This window comes from Anneissia japonica, unplaced genomic scaffold, assembly GCF_011630105.1.
Source record: "Anneissia japonica isolate Jap-2015-1 unplaced genomic scaffold, ASM1163010v1 scaffold131_len961581_cov171, whole genome shotgun sequence".
Taxonomy (NCBI): Eukaryota; Metazoa; Echinodermata; class Crinoidea; order Comatulida; family Comatulidae; genus Anneissia; species Anneissia japonica.
In genome coordinates, this window is record NW_022750285.1 from 196,276 (window position 1) to 213,318 (window position 17,043).

Below are 17,043 nucleotides of genomic sequence, written 5' to 3' on the forward strand. Positions count from 1 at the left end.
GATAAAAAGAGGCAGGTGGAAAAAGGTTTTTTACTCATCAGATGGAATAACAACCCACAGAGGCCTAGAATGGAAATATCTTACATCAGACAACAACGTTGGACTAATGTGTAAGGCATATAGCAAAAAAAAGATAAATTCACTCACATTGTTTTTAATTGTAAAAAAAAAAACCTTTCTTTAAGCTTTTTTGTTTTTCCAGCCCTATTTTTTTCAGTAACTTTAAAGCGGGTGTAGGAGGGCAAACAAATGATTTTTTTTTTTGGCCTAACAACAGTGCTCAAATAGGAACATGGTGTAATAATAAAGAACAGTTCCTTAATATCAGTTGTGTTAAGTGTCTCTGGTGGGAACTGAACCTGTAACCGCTTGATGTCAAGTCGAGTATCATACCATTCACGGAAACCTAGACGGTATACACACAAATCTATCCCCAGGCAATTTCTCTCATATACACTGTAGCTTTACTGCAATGCTCACACATAGTGGAGCTGCGGTTTAGCTTTAAAAGCATGTAGGTCACAGCTGGGAAATTAGAGTAAATATTGTTGAAATGAGGTGGCATCGCAAACACAATACTAATACATAATTAATAATAGCCGTGCTCAAAAAGGAATGTGATGTCATAATCGTATCAAGCATAATAATACGATTATGAAAAGCATCTGGTGCTAACATATATTTTATGTGTATATGATTTAACTCACGTTGATAAAGGTTACAGGAGATGGTCCAATGTGAAAATGCCAAGTTGCATACCCAAGCACAGATGGAAAGCTTATTGATATAATATCATTTGCTAAGACCAGACACATCAAGTTCTACTTACTGAGTATTACGGTCTCCTTTATCCGTTGCTGCTAAGTTGACAACGTATGTTTCCCGTGCAATGAGCATTCCCCCAACATACTTTAAAAATGCTGTTTCAGTTTCTTGTTCAACAGAAAACTTGGAGTAGCCATTATTGGTGACACTTTGTATGCTAAATTCAAACTCTCCATTCTGTCCAAGATCTGGGTCAATTGCCATGACCTATTGACACAATAAACATTAAATTTACAGTATAAACTCGATGTCTATTTCTGTTTAAAAACTTTTTGGGTAAAATATAAACAAAATTAAAAACAAATTATCAAAATTTGTTAATACTTCATAAACAAGGAACATGATTTATAACCAAGGAATAATTATAATAAATATAAATATGTGAATAAATAACCAAATATATTATGTTGTTTTTTTTTGTTCTTGTTAAAAATGGTAATATTTGAATGAGGTTTTATTCAAGTTCAAGTAACATGAAATTATTTTTCCACGTTTCAATATACACATAAATAAACTAAATATAAATAAAGTTAAATGGTGCTAAAATACAAGATATATAGTTAAGATACAATTGATTAATGAGTATAAGAAATACATAATATATATTTTCAGTTTAAATATAATCTGTAATAAGAGCTGTACTTGATCTCAGAAATTTTTCAATTTTTTTTTTATAACAAGGGAAGACTAAATAATATAATTAAATTGCCTAATATAGGAAAGGAACAACATTTTATATAAAAAACAAATATTTTAAGGAAAAAAATAAGTTAGATTTACCTGGAAGAAAATGTATCCAGGTGGGGAATTTTCCCTAAGTGACACCTTGTAACCATTGAGGCCATTGCTGTATGCATTTGGCTGGAATTTTGGTGCTTCATCATTTATGTCAAGAACAAGGATGGTTATCAAGATAGGATCACTACTGTACTCCTCATTTGTCTGGTTTTCCCTCACAAACAACTGTGTTATGAAAAAAAAATTGCATTAATAAAATTATACTAAAAATAACCATAAAAATACAAATATACTATGAATATTATTATTAATAACAATATTGGTAAACTGAAAATATAAAAAATAATACCAACATTAACAATAAATTGTACCAGTAGGAGCATTAACTGTATCACAACACAAACATTTAATTTTAATTCCTTTAACTTTTCCTAGTTATTGGATTATTTGATCTAGTAACTGACTATTTAATATTGGTTTCATTTTTAAATAACTTTGTTGTATTACCCATTTTCTTTTTTTAATTTCACACCTTATTTTGATTGTATTTTTCTGAACCATAGTACATTCTTTAAAATGCATTTCGGAAATAATTTTGTAATTTAAGAAAATATTATTTGAAAAACACAACATACCACCTACTTGACTTTTATTATAAATCTCTGCAACAGTATTAAAAATCACAAGATCAATGTGTGTTAGTAATTCTGTATTGCATCTAGTCTGCTCATTTATCCTTAATTCCAATTCACATTTTTCTATTTTGGTATACTATGTAGTTCGTCACTCAGTGATGTAACATTGTTCATTTGTTTCATTAGTTTTTATTTACTTGTTCCATTTTTCAGAGTTTATTTAATTTTTCAGAATTCAATTATACCGTGGCAGTGTATTTAGTCTTGTATTTGTCAATGGTTCATTGGAAAGGGATATTATTCATTTGATCTATTTACAAAGAGCAATTCAAAATTGTAATGGAATTTTCTGAAGATTTCTATAATTTTTAACACTGTAATACTTACTGAGAATTGATACACGTCTTTCATCTCTCTATCGATATGTCCGCTAACAACGATCTTTGAAGACAACGTGTCAAATGATGGAATGACCTGGAACACACCACTTGTATCATTTGTGATATACACTAAATCGCCTTCCCCGTTCTATAAATAAAGTTGAAAAGCAAAAGAAGCATAAAAGTCAAACCATTCCCAAAACACCTAAGCTACACAACTCTACAAATGGGATGAGTGAATTTTGCAGCTTTGAAGATTTGTCCTACAAATTCACCCCCAATGTTTTTATTAAGATAAGCTTTTGCCAAACGAAGCAAACTGGATGGTTTGGGGGATTGCGTCAATGGCACTTGGTCAGGAGCAGTTCTAATGTTCTGGAATTTAATTTTGATTTTCTAAATGCTATGTTCTATAAAGCCGGGCTCTCATTATAAAGAACGCAACGTAAAGATGCGCGCACAACGGATCGTTTTTAATGACTGTCCGTTCAGACAACCACCGGCAATCAATAGACAGCGTCACGTCGCTTAGCACTCACAAGGAGCGGAGTTGGAATTGTCGTATGAGGGTCATATGACCGTCATACAACGCACCAATTGCCCAGCTGAACACCTCACAAGTGGAGCATTTACAGAGCCTAACAAATGGGGCAAGGGGCTGCAAGGGCCCCTAGTTGGGGTCTAGGAACCAAATTCCCAGAAAAAATTGCAGTTCTGATGAATTTTAATGATTTTTCTATATGTAATCTAATTCACTTCAAAAGTTAACATTTCAATCCCATTGAATTTCTACTGGGATAAAGAAAAAGGAAATATAAAAGAATCCAGTGTTTGGGGTCAATGGTGAGCCGAGCACGAAGAAATTAGGAAATCAGTCAAGCATGAAAAAATCAATCAATAATAATTGAGAAAACTTATACCAGAGGAACATCTTTGTCTTCTGCATAGATCTCTAGTTGAGCGGTTCCCTGCTCATTGCTGGCTACAACTATACCCTCCACAGAATTCTCAGAGACATAGCCAACCAATGATGTCTGAAGGAGTGTCGGCGGGAACTCATTCATATCGGTAACACTCACATTTAGTAAAGCGATGGTATCAAAGGCTCCTTGGGTAGCCTGGCAATAAAAAATTGACAATAAAACACTTGCATATGTTGCTTTTAGGTGCTATGCTTCTACATATTCATATTTTGTCAATAAACTCATATATTGATACAATACTTAAATATTTCATAATATATGATTACTAATCTAATTCATATTGCTGTAAAAATTTTCATTTTATTACTTGTAGCAAAAAATAATATTTTACACACTTATATATATTTAATGATATGTATTTATTAATCTAATTTATAATAAACAGTTTTACTGTTTTGTGTGCATAAATAAAATGATATTCCAAATACTAATATTTAATATAATGAATAATAACCAATTTTATTTGCAGCAAAAATCACACTGAACATACTTATATTTAATGATTTTATGTTTATATACTCTAATTCATAACCATTTTTACTTTCTGTGCAGCAAAAATAATGTTGTACATACTTATATTTAATAATATTATTATTATTATTATTTAGTACTAATCTAATTTTATTTTACTATGTGCAGTGAAAATAATGTTGTACACACTTATGTGTTAATGTATATAATATTTTACATAAATACAAAAAATATATGTACCTTGAGTTTTAGGCCAAAAAATTGATGAGATTCATAATTGACTGGTTGCAGTAGATAAACATCACCTGTACTAGCATTGATGGCGATGTAATCTTCATAGCCTGGTGTATACCCTTTAAAGAATTAGGAGAGGACTATGGTTAATACATTGTGGGAATTGTGGGGAACGAACTACACTTTATATGATATTTAAATAATAATTGTATTTTCTCATTTTTATAACTAGATATTTTTGCAATTTTAATGTTACAAAGTAATTTTTTTATAAGGGTAATTATTGTATGTTAAAGCAAGTAATAAGTAAGTAAGAACTTGGTTGGTTGGTCTTAAATGCATCAATTAGTATTTTGAGAAATAATAATAATAATAATAATAATAATAATAATAATAATAATAATAATAATAATAATAATAATAATAATAGTAACAATCAAACAAGTCGTTTTCACCATTGTTTTGTGAAAAAAAAAATGTGGTGGTCTTGTCACACAATTTTTGAGTAAATAAAAAAGCACAAATATGTGTAATAAAATTCCAGTTTTCACAAATAGGCACAAACTAATTTGTTCTTTATAAAATAACCAAAAGGTAGAAGCTGATATATGGGTACTTAGTTGGAAAAATTATGCTGTATGCTATATGCAGAATATTCTTTCATCTAGGAATGCTGAGGGAGTAAATGTTGTTACTCTTGTAACATAATTATTTCTAACAACCAGAGTAATATATTCTAAGTGCTCTGAAACATTCTGTATAAAGCTATTCATTCTGTATAAATACTATTATCTAATAAAGTTGAAATATTATGCAGCAGTTAATAAAAATGGTATCTTGTTAAATGAAAATTTTAAATCAACAACAATTTTGCAACTGTATGAAACCCTCACAAATATTCTAACCTGATATAATGGAATAAACTATAGGGTCTGAATCAGTGATGTTTACGTCACCATCTACCGCCTTCACAGGTCCCGGTAAAATATCCAACGATGAATTGTATGTCTACAAAATAAAGACAAAACAATATAATGATTTTTAAAAATTCATAGTTAAAATGTATTTATTTTTATCAATCTACTTCAATAGAAAATTAAAATCATAATATCAAATTAATATACATAATAGTCTAAAACAGTACACAGATAATTATCCAGAGAGAACATTTTTTTGGAAGAAAGTTGTACTTCTCTACTTCAAATAAACAATTAATTAACTTGTTTGTTTGTTTGTTTAATTTATTTCTCCACACACATGAACATATTAACATACATAACAAAAGCTTAATAGTAAAACCAACTAAGAATAATAGTACATTACAGAATAAGTGTGTGGAAGGAGGCCAAAATAAGTTTAGAATAAAACTTTAAGCCAAGGCCACCAGTTAAAAATATATAGAAATCCAAAAATATAAACACAAAATAAATATATATATATATATACACATATGCATATACATACATATACTGTAACAGCAACTTATTTGAAAAGTACTTAATGGTGAATAAAAATATTATTATTAATGAGAAATAAAAAACTAATTTTGGTAAATTTTGTTATAATCAGTAATGATTATGTTCAGTGTCCATTTTTTAGTTTATTGTTTGAAGTTCAAATTTAAAAAAAATTTAAATGGAAACACTAAATTGTTCATTTGAATAGGTTAAAATTTGTTACCAACTTCCAAAGAGGTTGGATAGTATTGCTATCTGTAATTTAAGATGTATATTTTTGTAACTTGTTTTTTGGGCTGGTGGCTTTATATGTAAAGTATCTCCTTGAATAAAATTGAGATGCAAGTAATATCTACAAAAAAATAGGGCCTCACATAATTTCTATATTCTCGTTTTGTAGAAATGCATACATTTACAAGGCTTACAAGCTTACCGTTTCTTCAATGACAGTTGTGTAATACCAGACAGTGGTGCAGCGATCATCGTTCTTGTAACATAAGAAATACGGTGGAATATCATCCCCATTCAAAACATTTATTGTTACTATTGCTGTAGCACTTTGTGGTACATCACCTCCATCCTATGGAAAAAAATGGCATAAAATATGACCTGACACAACACAATATTGCATGACATGATATTCATGGCACATCAGGGGTGAAGGCTGTTTTTTGTCCAGGGGGAGGGGGTATGTGAAATGGCCCGGGGGTACAAACATTGCAGAATGCTGAACTTTAATCCCTATTCCAATAGACTTACTGGTCATTTTTTAGAATTTTAACACACTTAGTAGAACTAATTTTTCATCTTCAGGATGTGTCTCCAGCCTATCCCCCCTAACCCAGTCTAAGCCCATGCACATAACGTGACAAAGTACCGAAACCCACATAAAGTGCCAGAAACTCTTATAAAGGTTACTACAATATACAGGGGATTCCAACATTACTACCATTAATGGCCTGGTGTGTCTACATATCTATAGGTTTACTACAACTCAGTAAGTTACAGAGTTGGAGACCTATTTAGCATTCAAAAAATGATGAAGGTGTATCACATTAAATGTCATACAATTACCGAGTCTGCTAATTTTTACCTTCATTTTGAAATTGAAAAAAAATACTTAGCTCTCTATTTCTATTGATTAGATGTTTTCACATTTGATTATTCCATGAGAATAAACATTAGTAACATTTGTAGTTCTATTATAAAGACCACAGTCCCCGGGTGATCAGTATACAAGCAAAAATGCGTGCTTGTTGTTCAGTGCAAATTTTGACTGGCAGGTCAATGAGCAAAATGTTTGCCCTGTTTGATATTTTTCACCTTGTAAGGCCAAATCTGGTGGACACTTTAAAAAGTCAGTCCAGCTGATTAATTAAAAAAAAATGTACATTTTACCAGCTTTTTGTCAACTCATATACGCATATTGAAACACAAATGCGCATGTAACAATTTTAAAGAATGAACAGGGGCAGATACAGAATTTCTGAAATGAGGGGGTACCAATTTCATATAGGCCAAGATGTAATATAATTATAAAGAAAATGTATCGAATAATGGATTGGTGTTCAGTATATGCTTTTACAAAATATTGTAACATATATTATTTGTATGCCATTTTTTATCTTTTCAGTTTATAAAAAAAAAAAGACGGCAGTGGCAAAAACCAGGAAACATATCCTCTTGACATCCCTAACACTTCCCCTGATAAATGATTGGCCAATGATAATGCACAAACTTGTTATATAGCTTACATCGGGGACAGACTATTTTGCTGACTATGTGCATATAATTTATTCATCTATTACCAAGATAACCAAAGAGCCTTCTCAATACATTTGCCTGCAGTAGGGGTTTAGTTGTTAAAAGATAGTATGAACTCATGAAGGTCTTTAAGATATTTGAAAATCATGACTAACCACTGCTTCAACTTTGACCTTCCAAACACGCTTTGTCTCAAAATCAAGGGGTTGTTTTAGGTAGATATCTCCTGTTGATACAACGCTTATTCCAAAGTAGTTCTGCGCCTCCTGTGAGAAAAATAACATAAAATTCTTTTGTAAAAAAGAAAAAATAGGATTGTGTTATCATTTACTATGTTCCTCATCGCTATTCACATTATCATCATTCTCCCCATTGTCATCATCTAATACCCTCATCCCCCCATTCCCGAAAAGATGATGATGATGATGATAATGAAGTCAATGGTAGCGACTGTGGCAGCGACAAACGATGACCATGATTACAGCAATGGTGAATAGGATTGGATTGGATTGGATTTATTCGGTGTAAACACCAAGGATAGCCCACAAAAGTCTAGAAGAAGACTTATTTCCAGTGGGGTCCTTCTGGTGGCGATTCGGCAGTACACCGGGAGACAATCCCGGTGTTCAGCGCACACACAGCGGCTACCACTAGATTAGCCGACTGATCTAAGCTACTCTCAAAGATTAAAGTGATGATGACGATGGTGCTAATGATGATGATGAATGTGATAATGAAAATGTTGATGATGATGGTATGACTATGATAATGATGAAGATAATATGTTGATAATGATGATGATTATGTTTATAATAGTAATGTTGATGATAATGGTAATGTTGATGATGATGGTGCTGATGATGATGATACAGATGATGATTAAAATGTTGATGGTAATTGTGATAGGGATGATGGTAAGACCAATGATGGATAAGGCCAAAAAAAAAAAATTCTTGTGTTGGCCACATTTTTGGAAAATCCAAAAAATGGGTAGGATAGTAGAAAAAGTTTCTTTTTCCTCTGAAAAAATGTGTTTATGCCTAAAAAGTTGAAACTACGAAAAAATACAAAAAAGACAGTTTTCTATACTTAAAAGAAAAACGATCGCATAACACGGTCGCATCACCTACTATTCACCAAGATATTCAGCTTTTTGCTCATAAAAAAAAAAATTTTTTTGTTGTAGTCAAAAAAAAAAAAATAATAAATAAATAAAATGCCAAACCTCAATTTTGCACATTTTGGGTCGGTCGGGCGTGGGCAACACAATAGTTTTTTTTTTTATTTGGCCTAATAATGAGAATGTTGAGGATAATTATGATAATGTTTGATCAATACATAGACTTAATTGATTAAGTTGCTTACTGGATCCTCAGGATTTGGTATAATGCTATAACTAATATCCCCATTGCTTCCGGAGTCGCTATCAACGGCAGTAATCCCATCAAACACTGCGGTTGTAATCGGAGTTAACTGAAACAACAAAACAAAGCACAATTATAAACAACATGTTTTATATATGTTCTGTATTACAAAAATATATAAAACATGAATTTCAATAAGCAAATTCACGTCATTCTTGACAATGTTGTAATAAAGAATGAAACGTGTAATCAATTATGTCCTCATATTTGTCATTCTTCGGAGTCACCATACTCATATTATATTTGCGAATAATCAGTGGATCCTTTGGTTAAATACATACACACGGTATATTTCGAATGCATCCATCAGTTGAGTTTACTGTCCATGTCCAACAGTGTTTTGAATTGGGGTTAATATTCAAGAGAGGCATTTTACATTTTTTGGTGTAAAATTGATATTTTCCCCCTGTACCACCAACTTATTCATGCTGGAGTGAGGTATGGTAACTCTTGTCAAATCATAACTGCCATAACTTTGGTTGCGTGAAATTATAAAGAGACTTAGTCATGGGTGTAGAATGGGGGAGTGAGATTCCCATGGCAGAAAATTAGTTTCACCAATTTTTGCTTTCTAAATTTGTGCACTCCCACCACAGTTCTGCATTCTCAATTTCAGCAACCCTATGATGAAACCAGCCAGGATCAGATTTGGGGGGGGGGGGAACGGGCCGGCCCTGGTCCCCCTTTTGGAAAGAAAAAATAAGGGAAAAAAAGAAAGCAAGAAAAAGAAATAAATTTCGCGGAGCTTGCCCCCGGACCTTGAAGGGTAGTTTTGCCTCAATCAGCTCCATTTCCAGGCCTCATCATCCCCCTCCCCTTTTTGGACATTTCTCAATCCACCCCTGCCAGCTTATGCCACTGCTTGTATTGGTTCCTACCTCAGATATTGACACTTCGTACGGCTCATTCTGGAACTCAGGTGCATTTAGATTCTCATCTTTGACTATTATGTTCACATTTGCTACAGTTGAACTCTGTTGAACAAAAAATAGAATCTAAATATTGTTTTGTTTAGATGAAGTTTCAGTAGGGCATAATTTCTTCGTCAAAAAAAATTTAATTCAATGTTAACGTCTCCCTTTACAACACAGCGATTCTGTTGCAGCCCTCTACAACCCTATTTGTGCAGCCCATGAAATGCTGTTATTACTTAATAAATATTTATGAGGTATAGTAATACAAGGTCTGAACTTCAGATGCTAGAATTGTAAGTCATCTCAACCACCAAGTTGCAAATAGTCCATGTTGTTTCCAGCTATGAAATCAAACAATCAAACTTTTGAAAACAGCCATGTATTTTTATAGTGCCTGCAACAGTCAAAACCGTCTCAAGACGCAGTCACAAGACACTACAATTTAATTCAGGCGCGTAACAGCGGTCTTGGGTCAGGAGGGCAAAGGTAATAATTTTCCCGGTTAGTAATTTATCATACACACCCCACCCCCTCCCCATATAGAACACACACACATATACATATACGACATAGGGCTTATCTTATTTATAATATAGGCCACATACGTGTGTTTGAAACTAATATAAGCATTTTCATCATGGTTTTATTTATTACAAACATATTCTTTCACCATCAACATACATTGAGGCCCTTCTTTTAGGTTAAAATGATCTATCTTAAATTTTTCTTTCTTGAGTTTGGGACTATTATGTGTTTAAATAACTTAAAAGGATAACCCTAAAAAAGCCTAGTAAATGCACGCAAAGCGCGCACAAAAATTTGTGTTTTTAATTTTAATTTCGTCGGAATTGATCAAAACTCTCTAAAATGTGCAATTTATAGAGGAAATTGGCCTATTCTGACAAGAAATGCGCGCAAAGCGCGCGAAATTTGAGATTTTTAGGCACTTTCAGGGGATGAAGAGAGCATTTAAAAAGGGGTGGGAAAGATTTTCCAAAGATAGATATTTTCCCCTTGTTCCCCGGTGGTTAGCCTACGCCATCTGGCAGCTTAGATCAAAGGAGTTAATTGGAGAAGAGGTTGCATGGTGTTGTGAGTCTGGTCATTATGATATCTTCCTTTTTATTCTTGTCTTTATTTTTCTCTCCTCTTTTTCTTTTCCTTTTCTCTTCCTCTTCTTTCTCTTTCCCTCCCTCTCCCCTCTTTCTTTTCTCTTATTACCCAGCCCAGTAGGACGGCTAGTTCAGCCTGGTTAAAACCATCAGGGGAGGGCAGTCTTCCCCCCTACCCCGCCTGTTACGCCACTGATTTAATTTGAACACTGTCGCGAACGTGAAGGGGAGAAGGTAAGTTCATCCCCCACCATTTTAAGATGTCGCCATTACTACCATGTACACATAGGTACCTTAGCGTCAGTATGCTTAGCTATAGTAGCTTCGACCAATGACAGGCCTGCAGCACTACTACTGTGCCGTGGTGGCGTCACCTCAAGTAAAGAGGTGCGACTTTTCAGGGTGAAAAACTTTACTACTGAAATCAAATGAAAAAATAGGACTAAACTAGTAAGTTAATCTGATGGAAGAGATAGGTCATGTCTTCAATTTCTTTTAAATACAAGGATGGCTAAAAAATTAATACCCACTCAAATATAACCTCGGACTTTGGTTGGAAAAAATATGTAAAATCAATGATTTTTTCAAAGCAAAGTATAAAGCTTTTTATATTTTGATACACAAATTAATTCAACAACTTACTGTAGGATCGATATATAATTTACAAATCACTGAAACTATTAAAGCAGGTACTGAAGTGTCCTATGGAAATAGAAAACAAAAGTCATTAATTATAGATATTAAAGTATTGAGCGAGCCAAATGGCTGAGCGGTTATACAGGGCACTGTGATCATAGCCAACAATATCGGCACGGGTTCGCGGCCGGCTCGCTCCTATAGTTCCTGTGGTGGAACAAGTCTTCTCGGATAAGGACTATAAACCGTAGGCCCAGTGTACACAAATGCTCATGTGCACTTTAAAGAAAAGTACATCTTTTGAGATGAGTAGGGGGTTACCCTGATGTACTGGTTCACTTGGCCCCTGTCGTGGACAGATGGCTGCACAGGACATGAAGTGACCCTAAGGGGAGGAGAAAGTTATTGAAAAGTGCAACATCTAGTCCTGAGCGCATAGAGACCTTGTTTTATTTATGTAAATTATATTACCATATTATTATTATTATTATTATTATAGTATATCATTCAACAAATTTACATCATCACTAACATCGCCATATTCCCCAAGAAAAATCATCTTATTGTCATGACTACCATCCACATCACCTACCTCTACCACCACCACCATCATTATTAGATTGATCATAGAAATAGGCCTAAGTACAATTTATCACCATTACCTCTTTTCAATGGCAATAGTGCTATGGAACTCTCTCCCATCTGTTTCTTTTCCATCTGACTACAAAGAGTGCTTCTTTAAGAGGAACATTAATAATAATTTTTTTTTTTTTTGCCTTCTTTACTTATTTATTTTTCTATTTTATATTTTCTGTAGCCTATGCCAGATTGGTCTTGAGCCTTTGTCTGTGGTAATTAATTAAACAAAAAAATCCTCATTAACACTAAACATCATGAACATCATTCATCATCACCACCACCACCATCATCATTGCCACCATCAATAAACAGTCTTAATACACTTCTTATATCCATTATGCATTAATATCTTGTGCTTACCACTAATGAGTATACCAAGTACAAGTCTCTCCCCACTAATCTCAATGCTCCGGGTAGATTTAAAACATTAATACTTAATATAATTGTTGGATTAGGCTCTTCCACTGTGCCTGCAAATCCCAAAGTGGCAACAGGTACATCTGTCAAAACATAATAATAATAATGTTTAATTCAAGATTCAAGCAGATCTAAAACTAAATGAAAGGGGAAGAATTGAGGGTAATATTAAAAATGTTAGAGAGGGTTCGATGATTAAATGAGGGGGAACTTTTATGTACTTGCATAATTTGCATAGGAAACTTCGTGGGAGGGGTATGTTGCAAGCTTTATTTGGGGGAAGGAGAATTAAGATGCTTTACCCCTGACAAAGTAAACCAATTCAGATAACTTTCAAATACTTTATGAATTAAAAATGAATATAATATTAGTTATGTTCAGACGACCTTCTGTCTGAAATAAAGTTATGACAAACGTAAACTTTTATGTGCAAATTACGCGTAAATAATTATGAAAACATCATGTCTACAAAGGCTTACACATCACGTTATTTTGGCACTCATTTGTAGGTATTTATCTTTTCAAAATAATTGAGGTCAAAATAATGTCGCATTTACTTGCGAGCTCTGGAGTAAATGCGTCTACACGGTGCTACTACGACCGCATATTCCTTATATTTCTTGTGTATGCAGAAGTAACACACTTACTCCTGAGACTACTCAGGAGTAAATCGTCTGTAGTAAGGTTGAAGTAACTTAATACAAAGAATGTCTTCACAGGCACTAGACCCAGGGCTTATGACAAGTAAACTGCTATTTCAAAGCTTACTTTTGACTCTTCACAACGTGCCTATAATAACATTGCTCAAGATAAAATAAGATCGAGATGGCCATTTTCCCCTAGTGGTTAAGCCGCAGGCTCTGGATTGAAAAAAATATTTGTTTGTTGTAGAACTGATTTTTCTAAAAAAAAAAAAAAGTTGGACGAATAATTCGGTAATGATGTGGAACTAAATCCCTATTCCAATGAAAACTAAAAGGTCATTTTTAGTATTTTAAACCACTTGGTGGAACTAATTTGCTGCATGGGTTGAGTGAAGGGGGAGGGTGAATCACAGCCTCCATCCATGGGTGATCCAACTTTTAAAAAAGCTACTTACCAATTGGATGGCTTTCTTGAATATTAAATTCTATTGTGTCTATAGAACATTCTATAAGAATAATGAACAATATAAGAGTCACGATATTATTTAAGAAATTATACAAAACTATTTCAGTATGGTATATGCCATAGGAGATTGAGCACTGTATGTTATGGAACTGGTATAAAGTCCTGTCTAGACCATATTCTATTTGCCAAAAACTTGTGACATACCTAAATATGGTCATGATGGCATCACATCATGCCCAAATATAGGCATTTGAAAACTAAATATGGGCATACAAAAGTTTTTTGTCAAAAAATTATAATCTTGACAAAACATTATATTCAAATCCATGGGGGTTCAATATTTTTATTTGGTTGAATTCAGGCTGAATATGAATAATCATGTTAAACTTATTATTACAATATACATTTTTTGGCTTTATCAAGAAAGAAAACTTCACCAAAAATATCTATAGAAGCCATAAAAAAAAAATATATTTTTGTGCATCAATGCATATTTATAACATAAATTTCCAACTAGATATTTGTGGTTAGTATTATTTTATGATATATTATCACAAGCAAATCACAACATTCATGAATGCTATTATTTGGCAAAGACAAGACAAACCAGTCACTGGTCGCAAATTGTGTTTCAGAGATAATGGCAAAACATGATGGAATGTCCAAATTTTTTATTTTACTGCACTAAACTAACCTTTATATCTATAATACATCATGCTATGTCTTTATTTTTGACATTTTCAATGTTAAAATAACAATTTTCAATGATTTGGTGATGGTTTCTGCCTACAAAATGTCCAAAATCATAAAAACGTTGAAGGCTGATTTCTCAAATATTGTTCTTTAAACAGCTGTATGTTTAAACTCCTGTAACTTCATAACCAAATGTCAGATTTAAATGTCTTTTTACGATGTTATATTTTTCAGTTTACTGTATTAATAACTAAAAATCAATTTTTTGTGCAGAATGACTGGTTTGCTATGATAACTACTGTACTTGTTTAAAGGCTAAGCCACAAAAATGGTGTTTGATTAAATACTTGGTTAATGAGATACAGACTTTTGAATAAAAACTAGGGGAGAAGGTGGAAAAAGTGTGGTTATGCCCCTTCAACCCCAGTTTTTAAATATAAAAAAAAATTTGTAAATCATTAAACCAGTTGTACAATCAAAAAATGTTTTCCTTCAGAGCCGGTCTTCAAAAAAACATTAAAAATTAGGGTATAATGGGATATAGGACTTACCTTTGGTTAGTTCTTCTGTATTAGTTAATTGTTTGAAATCAAGGATAGAGAAAAAGAAAAGAAAAAATTAGAAATTTTCAGAGAAATGCAGTTAGCTATCGCACACCATCCAACCATTACATATAACCAAAAACCTAATATTATAAAAAAATATTAGAAAATAAACCATTAATACAAAAGATAATAAAAACAAAATTATAATCACTCAATAATATATTATTACCTTAATTTGTATAATTTCATTAAGTTAAAATAATTCATGTATTAATATTCCAAGAATTTTAATACTTTTATTCAATATTACTGTGCCCACATGTGCCTAAATAAATATATAAAATGACCAAAACAAAATAATATTAAAAAATAAATATTATTAATCAATTCTTGAATTATCTTGCTCCCTTTGAAGTAAAATAAAATTTATCAACTTTAAAGCATGGAATTTAGAAATAAAAAATATGTTTTTAATACCTTGAGTTTTATACAGATAAACAGAAAATTACAGACACATGACTGGAAGTGTTTCTATTACAGTATGTTTCTCAATTTTTGGCATAAAGTTATAGAGTATTAAATCTTTAAAATATACTACACTAAATTTCTATATTCTAGTTCAATATAATTTTGATGTTAATTCAATATGAGCAAGTTAATTTCAATAGAATTTTATGATTTTCACTGTATTTAAAAGCACAATACTTTTTTTTAAATATCACAAAAACTAATAAACAAAAACCATAGTAAATATAAAATAATGTTAGTATTCCCAATAAGTTATATAAATAAGTTATATATTTTGCAATTCCTTTTCCCACATCCAATAGAAAAAGTAGTCATAAATATGCATTTATGTTATTCATTAAAAAATTAGTGTTTCTAAACAATTATTCAGTATCCTTTAAGTTGCACAGTAACACATGTGGAGAAATTAAATTCAAAAATAAGTTTGCTAAAAATAATAATCAATAAATCAATTTTGATTAGCGTAACGACCAGCCCATGTATATGAAACAAGATATTTGTTAGTGTACATGTATACCACAATATAAACACATGCAGTTATTGAACAAATTCTTTCAAAGCATTCAAAGTAGCATCACCATGTCCCCGTATCACAATTTTTTGTGAGCCCGCACTTATATATCCAGCTCTGATTGGGTGTTATTAGGCTTATCTACATGAGCCAGCTGATAACTAGAGTGCAATTATATGCTTGGTGTCGTGACAAAATGAGTCCTGTTTTACAACAGGTCAATTTGATATATCGAAAAATAGTGTTTTACAAAGTACAATAGTATATTATACAAAATGTTCGGACTTGAGTTACATAAATTAAAGTTGAACTGATAGGAAAACCAACACAAAATTTATCAGTTGTTTTTCTTTAGATGCAATTTTTTATTTTAAAGTATGTTTTGTTTGTTTTGTATTCAATCCAGGAACCTGATTTCAAAGAACAAAAGAAACCGTATATAGTCATCTATAAATATATCAATATAACTCATCAATTTTCATCTTTTGTACAAGACTCATTTTGTCATGACAGCTCGCATTGTTCTCTTATTATGATGTAAAAAAACTGGATCAGGCCACTTTAATATTAAATAATAATAACGACTACCACAATATTCTACAGGTTAGCAGTACTATAAATGCATGCATAAAATTCTAGCAGTAGTACCTGATTGCTCTACAAATTTACACCAGCAACAAAAGCGTGTAGGAGGGGAAAAAGAGAAAAAAAATAAGACCAATAGCATTAAAAGAACAATAGATGTTTTCATTTCTGTTATTACATTGTATATGATATTTATAGCATAGTGATCAAATAGAAACATTATGATGTGATAATGCCAAAGTTTGCTGGTAGCAACTATTAACTGGAAATCTAGCAGGATTTCTATGAAAAGAAATAGGCTATAATAATAAATAGGCTAATAATAATAATGATATACAGTAGGAAGCATACTAAAGATGTTGACATAAATAGTGATGGATGGAAATCACAAATATTAATGACACTAATGATGGAAAGGAGGATAACATTGATAACATAAAAC

At 32.1% G+C, this 17,043-nt stretch overlaps 1 protein-coding gene across 1 annotated transcript in view; it reads right to left on the reverse strand.

The window, feature by feature from the left end:
* LOC117121307 (protocadherin-15-like) overlaps nucleotides 1-17,043 on the reverse strand; it is a 72,402-nt gene that overhangs the window by 37,139 nt on the left and 18,220 nt on the right. The window contains exons 2-16 of the mRNA XM_033266452.1: nucleotides 16,665-16,673; nucleotides 14,984-14,998; nucleotides 13,729-13,779; nucleotides 12,573-12,712; nucleotides 11,580-11,639; nucleotides 9,790-9,885; nucleotides 8,853-8,960; nucleotides 7,643-7,753; nucleotides 6,157-6,303; nucleotides 5,172-5,274; nucleotides 4,273-4,385; nucleotides 3,499-3,696; nucleotides 2,586-2,726; nucleotides 1,606-1,788; nucleotides 830-1,032 (exon numbers count right to left, since the gene is read on the reverse strand). Coding sequence (XP_033122343.1) covers nucleotides 830-1,032; nucleotides 1,606-1,788; nucleotides 2,586-2,726; nucleotides 3,499-3,696; nucleotides 4,273-4,385; nucleotides 5,172-5,274; nucleotides 6,157-6,303; nucleotides 7,643-7,753; nucleotides 8,853-8,960; nucleotides 9,790-9,885; nucleotides 11,580-11,639; nucleotides 12,573-12,712; nucleotides 13,729-13,779; nucleotides 14,984-14,998; nucleotides 16,665-16,673 — 1,678 coding nt within the window. The remainder of the gene's footprint in view (nucleotides 1-829; nucleotides 1,033-1,605; nucleotides 1,789-2,585; nucleotides 2,727-3,498; nucleotides 3,697-4,272; nucleotides 4,386-5,171; nucleotides 5,275-6,156; nucleotides 6,304-7,642; nucleotides 7,754-8,852; nucleotides 8,961-9,789; nucleotides 9,886-11,579; nucleotides 11,640-12,572; nucleotides 12,713-13,728; nucleotides 13,780-14,983; nucleotides 14,999-16,664; nucleotides 16,674-17,043) is intronic.